Below are 15,110 nucleotides of genomic sequence, written 5' to 3' on the forward strand. Positions count from 1 at the left end.
TACATTTACACAATGGAGTACTACACAGCAGAAAGAAATAATGTCATCTTGAAATTTGTGGGCAAGTGGATGGATCTAGAAAACATCATATTGAGTGAGGTAACCCAGACCCAGAAAGGCAAATATAATATGTACCCATTCATAAGTGGCTTTTAGACATAAAGTAAAAAAAAAAAAAAAAAACACCACAACCCCAGAGAACCAAGACAACAAGGAGGACCCTGAAAGAGAGAGATAAATGGATCTAATCTACTTAGGAAGTAGAAAAAGACAAGATCTCCTGAGTAAATTGGGAGTATGGGAACCATGGAAGAGGGTAGAAGAGGAGGGGAGAGAAAGGGAGGGAATCAGAGAAAAATATATAGCTCAATAAAAAAATTTAAAAAATGATGGATTTATACCTAGAGAAATTTTAGTCATGAATCTTAGCCTTCTACATTACATTAAAAACTCTATATTTACAGTAAAAATGTTTTTAAATGCTTTTAAATGTTTTCCTTTATCTCATTTGCATATTAAAATTTTTTCCATGATAATGTACCTGAATTTCTCTTTCAAAATTTCAAGTTCACGTTTATACAGATTACACTTTTCTTGAAGCCTTTTGTTTTCTTTTTCACAGTTACTAAGATTTTTCTCTAATGTTTCTTCTTCAGCTTGAACCTAAAACAAAAATTTGTTTTAAGTGAGTACACTAATCCAATCACAAGCTTCACTTTGTTTAAACTAGAACAGTGAGCAGTGATTCTGGAAGGAAACAGGAACAGGCTAAATATCTCATATACATTCCAGCTCCTGGTACTGCAATGAAAGGAAACAGCCTAACACAAAAGACAAAAAGAGGACATTAGTACTTATTCAGAAATCCTTAAGGGCCAGTAACAAATTGGCAAAAACAATGTCACCTGAAAGCAAAATGCTCAGGTCAAACATGAATAAAGCAAGCAATTCATATAGGGATTGTATATCCAAGTAATCAAACCTCATTGCTCTTAGTTAGGATGGTGGCACACGCCAGGCAGATAGATCTCTGAATTCAAGGCCAGCCTGGTCTACAGAGCTAGTTCCAGGGCTATGCAAAGAAACCCTGTCTTGGAAAAAAAAAAAAAAGAATTGCCCTTCAGTACAAGTGTTTCAGAAATCTAATTTTAAAATACTCCTAATGAAATAACAACCCAAGCGGCCAACAAGACAGCTCAGAGGGTAGGTAGGGTACTTGCTGTTTAGCAATGCAAGTCTGACAACCTAAGTTTGTTTCCTGGAACCCAAGTGCATTGGTTTACATGAGAATGGCCCCAGAGGCTCCTGTTTGAACTCTGTCTGGGAAGGATGGGAAGGTATGGCCTTATTAGAAAAGGTGTGTCACTGGGAGCAGGCACTGGAGTTTCAAAAGACTGCCGCCATTTCCAATGTGTTCTCCACCTTCTGCTTGAAGATCCAGATGTGAGTTTTCAGCTGCTTCTGTCACCCGGCTTTTACTCTGGACCATGTGGAATCATGGCCCCAAAGGAAAGCTTTCTATTATAGATGGCCCTGGTCACGGTGTTCATGTCAGAGCAACTGAAAAGAACTAAGGCACCACGTAAAGGTGGAAAAGAAAAACAATTCCACAAAGTTGTTCTCTGCCTCATGTACAGTGTTGTGCACACCAACAAACGCACACGTACACACACACAATAACAAGTTACAATGGCACTCAGGTTGAACAAGAAGAGTGGAGGATTGAAATAACCTATGACATTCCCTATGTTATCCTTTGTTATATTAATTAATCCAACTACAGGATTTTGCTGAGCAAAATTACAAACTATTAACCCTAACTAAATTTTAAAAATCAATTACATTTTCCTTTTTCCTTGAAGACATTCTTCCTCTAAAAGTACTTTTCTCTCACATGTCACTTTACTAAATGTCCCTTCTAGGATATACATCCCCATGAGAACCCTCTCAAAGACATTTAAAAATCAAACGTTTTCTGATTAAGATGTACTTAGGTTCTCAACATCTACTAAGTTATTAACATTGTGTCATTTAATGGTGCTTACAGGCCAGCAACATATCTCAGGGAGCAAAAGCAATTTCAGCCTGGCCTAATGACCTGATTCCACTCTTAGGACTCACATAAGTAGAGAGAACTAAGTCCCACAAGTTGTCCTCTGACCTCCAAATGGGCACACGCACACACACACGCACACACACACACGAAACAGAGACAGATGATGTAAATGGTATTAACAACTTTCCTGGAAAGGAATGGCAAATGCACACTCTCTCTCCCTTAGTACCCAAAGACTGACCTCTTCAGCTGTCATGCCAGTATTACACTAGACTTACAAGACTCTGGCCGCTCTTACTTTATTTTACCAGCTGTTGATTTCATTATGCTTTTGTCTTTTTGCACATACCTTTGAAAACTTTGGCTACTTTCCCTCTCCTTACAGTTTTGTTATGAGATGCACTCACCCTACATTTCTAAACTCCCTCCCATAACTCACCAGATACGCCATTCAAATCATCTTAGCAGCGTCTTCATCACACCAAAAACATGCAGTACAAAACCCTTCAACTTCCTATGGAAAACTTTTTTAACTTTGTTCCTCTGTGTACCCTAGGCTTTCCTGGAACTCACTCTGCAGACCAGGAATTCACAGAGATTCTGCCTCTGCCTCCCAAATGCTGGGATTAAAGACATGTCACTATCACTCAGCTCAACAATACTTCTCTCTTTTTTACTATCATATTCTAACATATTCAAGTCATCTCATCTATTCCCTGGCTTTCATATCTCTTACTCCGATCTACTCAGATTAATCATCTAACTTTTAAGAAATATTATTATATGTGTACACACAATGAATGCACGTAGGGATGTGCATGTGTAGCCAGAGGACAACTTTGGGGACTTGGTTCTCTCCTTTCATCTTGATGTTGGTTCCTGACACTAATTGTCGTTGTCCACTGAGCTATCTCACCAGTTCAGATATGTCATCTTCAAGGACTCTTGCTTGGTATCTCACAATATGTTTGACTTGAATCTCACCACTTCCATACAGTTTCAGATGTAAATGTGCATTTCAGAACATGTATTTTACTATCTTCTCAGCTTTACACTGGTCCATAATACATAGTTATCATTGAGATACCCAGAAGCTCAAACATCTAGCATCACCCACTTCATAAAGCCTTCTGAGTTTCCCCAAAGACCCCTTTCATGACTCCAACTACACCTAACATTTATATTACATTATTCCAAAATACTAATACATGTTTCTACATAAGTTAGTAGACTGTGAACTTTTTATAGTAAGCATTACTAAATTTCCCAAAGACTAGCACTTAGTTTGATATGTAACTTTTTAAATTTACTTTTATTGTGTACACATTGGTGTTTGCCTGTATGTGTGTCTGTGTACAAGGACTGGAGCTGGGGTTACACTTGTAGTCGCCATGTGGTTGCTGGGAATTGGACCTGGGTCCTCTTGAAGAACAGTCAGTGTTCTTAACCGTTGAGCCATCTCTCCAGCCCCAAACAACTGTCTTTTTCTTTTTTCTTGTTTTTATCAAGCTATTATCTTTTTTCCCACTTCCCTTCTACCATCCACCCTCCCTCATGCTCTCAATTCTCTGAAGCTATGGGTTGTAATCTGACTGTCCTTTGCTTTATTTCTTCTATCCACTTATGAGTGAGTACATACCATGTTTGTCTTTCTGAATCTGGGTTACCTCACTCAGGATGTTTTTTTTCTAGTTCCATCCATTTGCTTGCAAATTTCATGATGATTTGCTGTGAGATAATGCTCTTATACTGTAAAGATTTGTCACTCATATTTGTTTAATAAAATGCTGATTGGCCAGTAGCTAGGCAGGAAGTATAGGTGGGGCAACCAGACTAAAATTCTAGAAAGAGGAAAGACAGAGACAGAGTCACCCGTAAGATGCAGAAGAAGCAAGATGAGTATGCCTTACTAAGAAAAGATGCCAAGCCATGTGGCTAAACAGAAAAGAATTATGGGTTAATTTAAGTTTTAAGAGCTAATTAATAATAAGCCTGAGCTAATAGGTCAAACAGGTTATAATTAATATGTCTAGTGTTTCTTTGAGACTAAATTGCTGCAGCACTGGGCAGGACAGAAACTTCTGTCTAAGATAGCATCCAGTGTTTGGCAACTATATCCACATAAATCCTGAGAGAGTTTAGGAGGGGATTCTAAACACAAAAGAATCAAGCAAGGCTTCTTGGTAGCAGCACTGTCTTAGGTGGGCTTGTTTGCTAAAGGCAAACAGAGGTGCGGCTCCTTTAAGAGAGGCTTCATGACTCAACATTAGAGGCAAAAACCTCGTAGCTCTTTTAAGAGGCTCTTCCATCAAACACTTAAATGGTGTTTATGAGCAGCTGGCATCAAGCTTTTTGGTGGTGACATAGACCTTGAAACTCCACAGAGTTGTGGCAACAAATATGGCTCCCACCAGTACTTCCACCATGAAGCTAGACTCTCAAAAAGCTAAGGGATGGAGTGGAGCCAGCTGCCAAAGCTGCTGCTTTAATCCTAGCCATGCTGCTTAGCAGAAAGACTCATGTGGCCAGAAAAAGATAGAGACATGCAGTAAAGATAGATTCAGATGGAAAAAAAAACTCTAAACAGTTTATAGTGTGTTTAAAAATATATGTAGGTTTGGGAGAGAAAAGAAAAACAATAGAGAAAGTCCTCAAGAACAAGAGAAATAGAGTAAAAAAAAGCCACATAAAGATGGAAAATACACAGAGAGTCTGGATGGATACTGTATGCTATTGTGTTGTCTTTGCATTGTGACTGCTAAGAAAGGAGCAACAACTGCTAAAAGACATTTGATTATAAATGCTGCTGGATTAAACCAACATATACACTTTAAAAATATCTTGACTTCAAAATTTAAGTCAAAAGATATGTTACTTTAGGAAAGAGGGTCTACTTTTATTTCCACAGGAAATGAGAGGCTGTGGATTCATTCTGGGTTTAAAAAAATCAGGTTTGATCAAGAAAAACCCCCTGAAAAATCTCCAATGGGAACAGATGGCCCAGATGATCCAACGTCTCAGAGGACATCTGTTGCAGTTTCCTCTGAGTTCTATATCCAGAACAGCTTCAAGGCTGTTGGCTGAGATGATCCAGTCTCACAGAATACTCCAGTCAAGACTTGACCATAATTCTAAATTTTCTTTGGCTCCCTATAAGATTACCAGAATCCCCATTACACAAGAAGTAGCCTAGAAAACTACACCTACATTTCCAAAAAATGGATTATGGACGTTTGTCTTTGTTTAGCATGTTGGCTACAAATTGTTATGGATAATGGTCAGGAAAAATGTTAAAAAAAAGGAGATTAGATTCAGGGTTCTTGTTTTGAAAAGAAAAATGGGGAACGCTGTGGGATACTGTTCTTGTATACTGTTAAAGGTTTGTCACTTGTATTTGTTTAATAAAATGTTGATTGATCAGTAGCCAGGCAGGAAGTATAGGTGGGGCAACCAGACTAGGAAAGTTCTGGGAAGAAAAAGGCAGAGATGCACTCACCCTCTAGATGCAGAAGTGAGGTGAGAATGCCATACTAAGAAAAGGTACCAAGCCACATGACTAAACACAGACAAGAATTATGGGTTAATTTAAGCTGTAAGAGCTAGTCAATAATAAGCCGACGTTAATAGGCCAAACAGGTTATAGTTGATATAACCTCTGTGTTTCTTTGGGACTGGATGGCTGTGGGACCAGGTGAGACAGAAACTTCTGTCTACAATGATTCTTTTCTTTATTTTTCTTCTTTTTGCAATACTAGTCATTGAACCTAGAGCCTGATACATAATAGGCAAGTGTTCTACCACTGAACTCGAGCTCTAGCTCCATATATAAAATAATTAATTGTAATTACAATTAAACAACTAATAAAAGGTAACCATACTCAGTAGTAACTTTTCTGTTTTTTTGTTTTGGTTTGGGTTTTAGTTTCCCAAGAGAAGATTTCTCTGTGACACAGCCCTGGCTGTCTTGAAACTCTTTGTAGACCAGTCTGGCCTCACTCACAGAGATTTGCCTGCCTCTGCCTCCCAAGTACAGGGATTAAAGACGTGTGCATTACACCCAGCTAGTAACTTCTTATTCTAACACTTTCCCTAAAGAATTTGTTCTCTGACCTTGTTTCTTTTAACAGAACCATTATATTCCTTTGCTTATATTATAATCTCAAAGTAGAAGTCTCTCTTATCAACATCACTTCATCAGACCTCTGTTCTGAGCTCAATACCTGAATATCCAACCTGTGGTCTTTTTTGATATAGGTTTATAATATAGGCTTATAGTATATGATACTGTATTATTTAAAGATATTAAATTGATAATTAAATCATTGCATTTCTGTATAGGATCAGATGAAAAGATGTCCCTTCTGAGAGGCAGAGTAAGTCCCTCCTATGACAGTAGATCAAGAGAGCAGTAAAAAGGTTGAACAATTATCTCTGTCTCCATTTTCAGTAAAAATGGGAATGAATTTCCTGGTTCTGCTTCTCTAGCTCCAACCTCTGCTCACTCCTTCCTTCTCTAACTTTTTCTATTTCTTGTACCTGCTCTCCTAGTCCTTCAGTAAAGGTTTCTCCTAGGAGTAAAGACACTGGTGAGCATCTTCCTTAACTAGTATCTCCTAGGAGTAAAGATGCTGGTGAACATCTTCCTTAACCAATATTTTCAAACTTTTTATGTTGTTAGACATAATGTTCCAAATAGCTATAATCCCAGATACTTTGGATGCTGAGTCAGTAGGACCTTGAATTTGAATTTGGACGAGTCTGGACAACATCACAAGGCCTATCTGTAACATAAGGACTGGAGAGATAACTCAGTGGTTAAGAGCATGAACTGTAGAGGACCCAAGTTCAGGTCCCAGCACCAACATCAGTCAGCTGACAGCTTCCTATATCTTGAGCACCAGGGGATCCAACACTTCCTTCTGGTCTATATGAGCATTACATTCATGTATATAGCCCCCCCTTCCAAAAAGACATGTAATTTAAAAAATTATGATGATTTTAAAAAACCACAAAATTAAAATAAATTTGAAATAAAGGTTTTATTTCAATTACTTTATTATGAAAAAAATCTTTAAAAGTATATTCCAGGGCTGGAGAGATAGCTCAGGAGTTAAGATCACTTGCTGTTCTTGCAGAGGACCCAAGATCAATTCCCAGCACCTCCATGATTGCTCACAAACATCTGTAACTTCAAGGCCAGGGGCTTTGACACACTATTCTGGAAAGCATACATGTGATATGCATACAAAAACCCATACATATGAACTAAAATAAATATTTTTTAAAAATTGTTATTCCATAAATAAAAACATCCTATGTAATACATAATCTAATTTTAGATATGGACAGTAATTCAAGACACTGAGTTTGAGCAAACAGTTCTCTCACCTTTTCCAGTTTTTCAGCCACTTTTTCTTTATATTGCTGGAAAGCTTTGCTCAGCTCTTCCGCGTTATACAGCGCTTCATTTCTTTGTCGTTCAGCTCTAAAGTTTAAAAAGAAATTTTAAAAAAGTAAGAAAATCTCTATATTGAGAAGTTAATCTTTAAGCAAATTTGTGTGCATGCGTGTGCAGGCCATATGAGTATATGTTGTATATACGTATGAGCATATGTGGTATATATGTCACTGCATATGTGTACACATGTGTACATGGTTACATGCCCATGTGTTTGAACATGAATTTGGAGGCCATAGGTCAACATCAAGTTTCTTCCTCAATGGTTCTCCACTCCGTTTTTTGGGACAGGGTCCCTTCAATAAACCTGGGTATCACTGTTTTTACCTGGCTGGCTAGTCAACGAGTTCCAAGACTCCACCTGTGTCCATCTCCCCAGTGCTGAGACTACAGATCTATGTATGCAGGCTGCAGGGCCTAGTGGGTACTGGAAATCCAAACTCAGGTCCTCATGTTTACCAACTGAATCATCTTTCCAGGCCCAGAAGAAATTTCCTTTTTTTAAACTTAAAAGAGTAGAAGGTTTTACTGTGAAAGGATGGCTGATTTCACAACAATAACTTTCTCACTCTGGCAAAATAAATGAAATATAGCATGAAGTGCTTATCAACTCGGGATCATACATAAGTTCCTACACATAAGCAATTCCACAGACCATGGGAGCACTCTGACACTGAAAAATAAATTCTAAGTCTTCCATACTCAACCTATGGCATAGAATATTAGATACCAAGTCTATGACCCATGCAAAGATTAAGTTAGGTTTTTTTTTTTGTTTTTTTTTTTTTTTTTTTTTGGTTTTTCGAGACAGGGTTTCTCTGTGGTTTTGGAGCCTGTCCTGGAAGTAGACCAGGCTGGTCTCGAACTCACAGAGATCCACCTGCCTCTGCCTCCCGAGTGCTGGGATTAAAGGCGTGCGCCACCACCGCCCGGCTTAAGTTAGTTTTTAAAAGGTACTTAAAAGACAAAAACAAGCAACAGTAACAACACTAACTCTCAGGAGACAGAAACAGGCAGATTTCTTTCAGTTTGGAGCCAGCCTAGTCTACATATTACGTTCTGGGACATCCAGAGTTTCAAAACATAAACAAATCCAGTAATTTTTACTAACATAAAAATGAACAACAGAGGGCTGCTGAGAAGCCAAGGACAATGGCACTGGGTTCTGATCCTACTGCATGTACTGGCTTTGTGGGAGCCTAGCCTGTTTGGATGCTCACCTTCCTAGACCTGGATGAAGGGGGGGGGAGGACCTTGGACTTCCCTCAGGGCAGGGAACCCTGACTGCTCTTCGGATTAGAGAGGGAGGAGGAGGGGAGTGGGGGAGGGGAGGGGGGAGGGAAAAGGGAGGCGGGGAGAAGGCGGAAATTTTTAATAAAAAAAATAAATAAAATGAAAAAAAAACTGAACAACAAAACTGACCACCACCATGCAGTATTTAAACTAGACCTTGTTCCTTACCTCCTGGGTGAGCCTGATTTTTCTTACATTTCTCAGTTAGCTGAGAGCACTAAGTTTCATTAATTAATATTATCCCCATATAAGAATGTTTTTTATAATTAAATCACACCTATAGTAGTTTGAAAGTGGCCTCCAAAGGGGGTATTAAGAAGTATGGTCTTGGGGCTGGAGAGATGGCTCAGAGGTTAAGAGCACTGACTGTTCTTCCAGAGGTTCTGAGTTCAATTCCCGGCAACCACATGATGGCTCATAACCATCTGTAATGAGATCTGGTGCCCTCTTCTGGCCTGCAGGGACACATGCAAGTAGAATGCTGTATACATAATTAATAAATAAATCTTTAAAAAAAAAAAAAAAAAAAAAAAAAAAAAGAAGTATGGTCTTGCTGGAGGAAGTGTCACTTTGAAGGTGGGCTTTGAAGTCTCATATATGCTCAAAGCTATGCAGTGAGACAGATTATTTCCTGTTGCCCGTGCAAGGTCTAAAACTCTGAGCTGCTTCTCCATCCAGCACCATGTCTGCCTGCATGCCACCATGACCCACCATGATGATCATGAACTGACCTTCTAAACAGTAAGCTACTGAACTAAATGTCTTCCTTTATAAGGATTGCCATGGTCATAGTGTCTCTTCACGGCAATAAAAACCATAACTAAGACATTAAACTGCATAACATATACAATAATTAATATTTGTTAGTACTTAATTATATAATAGGCATCTAACATGTCTTTTTCTCATGCATACCAAGGAAGTATCAACTTAAAAGATGTGTTACAGGATATTTGCACAAATTGTGGAAAGATGTGTTGCCTAAGGCACTTGATTGGTTTAATAAATTGGCAATAATAATAACTGGTTTAGCTAAATTGCCAATAGCTAGGCAGGGGACAAAAGGCAGGGCTTCCAGGCAGAGAGAGGAACTCAAGGTTAGAATCTGGCGTGGCAGAAAAAGTCAGCAAGACATGGAGGGAATCAGACTTACAGAATGGAGAGGATGTAAAGAGCCATATGGCAAAACATAGATGAATAGAAACAGGCTAATGTTAGTTATAAGACGTAGTGGGACAAGCCTAAGCTAAAGACAAAGTTTTCATAATTAATACTAAGTCTCCATCATTAGTTGGGGGCTGGTGGTCCAAAGAAAGTCTGACAAGAAAGTCTAACTACAGATATGAAAAGCTGAAGTTTTAAAAATTAAATGATTTTCCAAGATAACAAAGACAATGAGAGGTAAAATTAGCTGACGCCCAAGTTTAAACATTTTTTGTTACAAAATACTGTCTAACAAATAACAAATATTGCTGTAAAAAATTTCTTCCAAACCTATTTACATGAAAAAATAACTTTTATATATGTTTGGAGTAGTCTTTAGGAGTCTTAACTGCGTATGAAAGCAAATACTTAGCCTATTGAAGACAAAGTTACCTATTCATTTACGTGATTGTTTCTTTGCTTGTGACACTGAGGACTGAACCTACAATGTGGTGATGTTCTGAGGTGTATCACCAGCACGCTTTAAACTACTTTCTTTTAAAACAAGGGCTAAGTTGAAAGGCTGAAGGTGAACTCACTGTAGCTCAGCTAAGTCTTAAACTCATGGACCTCCTCAGGCTCCTGGGCAGCTAAGGTCACTTTCTTTATAATACAATATATGCCATAATATAAATCTACAAGACATTTTATTGTCAAACATAAAAATATAGATTATGAGGCTAGAATAACAGATCAACAGTTAAGAGCACTTGCTGGTCTTCAAAGGGTCCAGTTTCAGTTCCCATCACCCACATGGCAGCTCACAACCACCAACACCTCCAGTTTCAGGTAATCTCATGGCTTATTTTGACTTTCATGGGTACCAGGCACACATGTAGTGTACATACACATAGGCAGGCATACTGCTCATGCACATTAAATAAAAGGTTTTCACATGTAGATTATGATTTAATCCTATATAAAAGTTGCAATAGACTACAGATGCAACTCAGTTGGTACAGTGCTTGCTTAAAATTCACAAGGCACTGAATCCAAGCCCAACAAAGAAAATAAAGTCAAACAAAAACTCCCTAATAGTTGCAATAAATTTCATTGATTTGAACTCAAAAGTGTTATTTATTAATGTAAAAATTTATTAGTATTTGAAGTTGATCATTCATTCCAGCAAGGCTTAGTGCCTTAGATCTGTAATCCCATCATCAACAAATTTGAAAGCGAATAGACAGAATGAGAAAAAAAATCATCCTGAGTGAGGTAACCCAGACTCGGAAAGATAAACATTGGACGCACCCACTCAAAAATAGATATTAACTGCAAAGTAAAAGATAATTTCTGCATCTGTGCACACAGAGAGAGAGGCTAGGTAACAAGGAGGGGCCAAGGAAGGGAGGCATGGGTCTCCCAGGAAAGGGAAGCCATCTCCTGGTTGGACTGGGAGCAGGTGGGCATGGGAACTTGAGGAATACGGTTGGGGGATAAGAAGGGGAGAGTGCTGAGATGAATGGAAAGGGGGGCTTTATGCCTGGCAGTGATGGCGCATGCCTTTAATCCCAGCACTTGGGAGGCAGAGGCAGGCAGATCTCTGTGAGTTTGAAGCCAGCCTGGACTACAGAGCAAGTTCCAAGGACAGCCTCCAAAGCTACAGAGAAACCCTGTCTTGAAAAACAAAATAGGGAGGTTGGGGGGGGGGGGGTTCTTTACAGTTTGGAGGAAGCCTGATGCAAGGGAAACTTCTACAAGTCTACAAGGATGACCCCAGCACAGTGGACGAATAGCCTGAATGGGCCATCCCCTGTGATGGGATTGGTGACTACAGCAGAACCTTAGATGCAGTGACTGATGGTTTGATGGTTCAGAGACCACAGCAAACATTGGGACAAGCTCGGGGAATCCTGCTGAGCTGAGTGTTGAGACCAATTAAGTCCTGGCCTTCAGCTGCTCTTCCCTGTCTAGAGCCTTCTAATTGAAGTTACTAAAAGCTGTGCCTAGCTTAGAGGATCAGAGGATGGGATTTTCACCTGTTGGCCATTGACTGTTGGGTATTTAAGCCTCCATGGTGCTATTAAAGATGGGCTTTTGGTACCAGTGTTTGAAGGTCTGTGTGTCGGTCTGTCTCTGCATGTGTATTCTCAACCTCCAGCCCCTTGCCCGAAGCTCGCGAACTGGGTTCTAGCGCATAGAGCGCAGAGGGGGAGGGGGGGCCGCAGTGCACGGCAATTGGAGGTCCCTCCGAGATACTGGGAAAGGGAACACTGAGAGACCGCCCTTGGAAGCCCTGCAGAGAGAGGTAAGCAGACAGCGTCGTTCCTGGCCGACAGGGACGTATTGAGGAGTAAAGATGGGAGGTATCTTTTCTTTGTTCAGAAAAGAGTCAGTCGATAGGGAGGAGTTTGATGATTCAGAGTTTGTAGAGGACAGTGAGGAGGATTCATCAGAAGAAGAGGAGGAGATCATATGTAAGGAAATAAGAAATCTCTTAAGAAAACTGAGAAAACATAAAGTAAGAAAAAAATTCACACCCAACTCCCTCGGCCCCAGACCAGGTTGGTGGTCTCAGCTGAGTAGGGGCTCTGGCACTGAACAAAACAAGGGAGTTTGTTTCCGTCCTGTACACATGGTTGCACCGGTGATGGAGGTGCCAGACACCAACAACCCAGGGCAAATAATTCGCCAACATTTAGCAATACAATTTAAAGAAATGAAACAATTAAAGGAAGCTGCAGCTGTATATGGGGCTCAAGCGCCCTTCATGTTGGCCATGGTAGAATCTTTCTCTGCTATGAATTTAACACCAGTGATTGACAGCAATTATGTCGTGCTGTCTTATGTGGGGGAGATTATCTCCTATGGCGAGGAGAATATCAGGAAAATTGTAAGCAAACGGCCCAGTTAAATGCTCTAGCGGGTCAAGCTCAATGTAATTTAGATATGTTAACAGGGGCTAGGGCTTATGCCAATTTGCAGCAACAAATTCTTTATGATCCAGGAGTATTCGCCCAAATAGCTGCAGCTGCCACTAAAGCGTGGAAGGCCCTGCCTAACAAAGCAGCTGGGGATCAGTTAACAAAAGTTCTACAAGGACAGTCTGAACCATTCCAAGATTACATAGATAGACTGTTACAAGAGCAGGTAGATGGTTTGGAGATGAGACAACAGCCATGCCTATGATAAAACAACTTGTATTTGAAAATTCCAATAGATATTGTAAGGAAGCATTACGCCCTCATAAAACAAAGAGTTTAAATGAATCTATCAGGATATGCAGAGATATAGATGGGAATTTCATTCAAGGCCAGGTTATACCAGCAGCTATTCAACCTCGGAGAAACATAAGAGCACTGGGAGAGAGGGCCAGAGGCTGTAATTGTTTTAACTGCGGAACTCCTGATCATTTTCGAAAGGAATGCCCACAGCTGATAATGAAGGGAAGGAGGAAACCTGGCTTGTGCCCTAGATGCAGAAGGGGAGCACATTGGGCTAAAGACTGTTTCTCTAAAACAGATATAGATGGGAAACCTCTGCCACGTACCATTAATCAACAGCAGGGAAACTAGCAGAGGGCCCTGCTCCAGGGCCCCAAAACCTCAGTGTATGGAGCAATGACGGTGGGACCACAGGGACGGTACCCCAGCAGAGGCCATGTCCAGTTCCTTCCGCAGAGAAATCCTTTCGCATTGCAAACCTTGTAGGAGCCACACCAGGGAGCTCAGGATTGGACCTCTGTGCCTCAGCCAGAGCAGTCTTAACTCCACAAATGGGAGTGCAAGCACTCCCTAGGAGTATATGGGCCCTTACCACCGGGTACCATGGGACTTATATTAGGCAGAAGCAGTGCCCTTTTAAAGGGGATCCAAATGCATCCTGGAGAGTAGATGCAGACTATCAAGAGGAGATTAAGGTTATGACATCTGTCCAAGAGGAGGTGGTAGTAATTCCTCAAGGTGAGCGGATAGCACAATTAGTGTTGATTCCCAAAGTTCTCAGTCTTTGGGATAGGTACGATGGAAAGACCTTCTTACAGGACAATGGAAGGAGCCCACGCCCCTGTTGACTAGGGTGAGAGGAGCTGTTTGTGTTTTTCCTCCAGGAACGGACAAGCCCATTTGGGTACCAGAGCGATATGTCCGGGCTGTGGGAAATGATGGGAAAGGATCCTGTGATGAGCCTGAGAATGACACCTATCGTTCTCTTGATGAGCCTCCTGGTGAGTCCCAATCAAGCAGAAAGCACTGTGTGAAGTCCGGTAAGGAACCCCCTTGTATTGATCAGTGAGCCAAACTAGTTATTTGTATTCGTCTTTCTATTCCTCAAACTATACTGTGGCACTGCTTTAAGCAATATGGCGATGGGGCAGGCTTCTATTAATCAAACCTTTTCCTTTGTGAATGCTTTATGCTTTGTTACGTTTTTTTGGGCTATGAATATTACTTTAAAGGAATTTCTTATTCTTTTTTTGGAATATTTCTCTGAGAGCCCAGGCACTATTAAATCCTGTGTTTGTTTTAGTTTTCTTTCGGCAGCTGAGGGAGGCAATGTAGGATCCAGGAGTGGGGTCAGGGACACTGGAAGAAAACCTATAGAAATGGCTGGCCTGGCTCATGGGACTGACCTAGGTCCTCTAGACATTCGACAGTGTGTAGCTTGGTCTATTTGTAAGAGTCGTGGCAATCGGAGCAGGGCTGGCTTTAGGAACCTATCCTTCATGCTGGATCTCCTTGTCCAGTCTTGGTCTTACTGTAGCTTGATAGGCTTTGCTGATGCCCACTGAAGGCCTGCCCCTTTCTGAGAGAATACAGAGGGGGATTGAGGAGGGAGAAGAAGGGAGGTGGGGAGAAGGAAAGGGAGGAGAGGAGAAAGGAGAGGCTGCAGTCAGGATGCAAAATAATAAATTTAAATTTTTTTAATTAATTAAAAAAGTAAAAGACAAACACAATTTTCTGAAGGGCAATTTGGTATATTTATTTTCTTAAAAGTCTTAAAACATTGTCCTTTGATTCAGAGATTCTATTTCTTAGAAGTTACCTATATGAGCTGGGTGTTGGTGGCGCACGCCTTTAATCCCAGCACTTGAGAGGCAGAGGCAGGCAGATCTCTGGAAGTTCGAGGCCAGCCTGGTCTACAAGAGCTAGTTCCGGGACA

At 40.5% G+C, this 15,110-nt stretch overlaps 1 protein-coding gene across 6 annotated transcripts in view; it reads right to left on the reverse strand.

Annotated features, from left to right (window-relative positions):
* Nucleotides 1–15,110, reverse strand: part of Ccdc18 (coiled-coil domain containing 18) — a 148,424-nt gene that overhangs the window by 115,428 nt on the left and 17,886 nt on the right. For all 6 annotated transcript variants that reach the window (XM_075943995.1, XM_075943998.1, XM_075943994.1 and 3 more), the window contains 2 exons: nucleotides 7,445–7,541; nucleotides 542–663 (listed from right to left, as the gene is read on the reverse strand). In XM_075943995.1, the coding sequence (XP_075800110.1) occupies nucleotides 542–663; nucleotides 7,445–7,541 (219 nt within the window). The remainder of the gene's footprint in view (nucleotides 1–541; nucleotides 664–7,444; nucleotides 7,542–15,110) is intronic.

This window comes from Microtus pennsylvanicus, chromosome 12 (assembly GCF_037038515.1).
Source record: "Microtus pennsylvanicus isolate mMicPen1 chromosome 12, mMicPen1.hap1, whole genome shotgun sequence".
In the NCBI taxonomy this organism is placed as follows: domain Eukaryota; kingdom Metazoa; phylum Chordata; class Mammalia; order Rodentia; family Cricetidae; genus Microtus; species Microtus pennsylvanicus.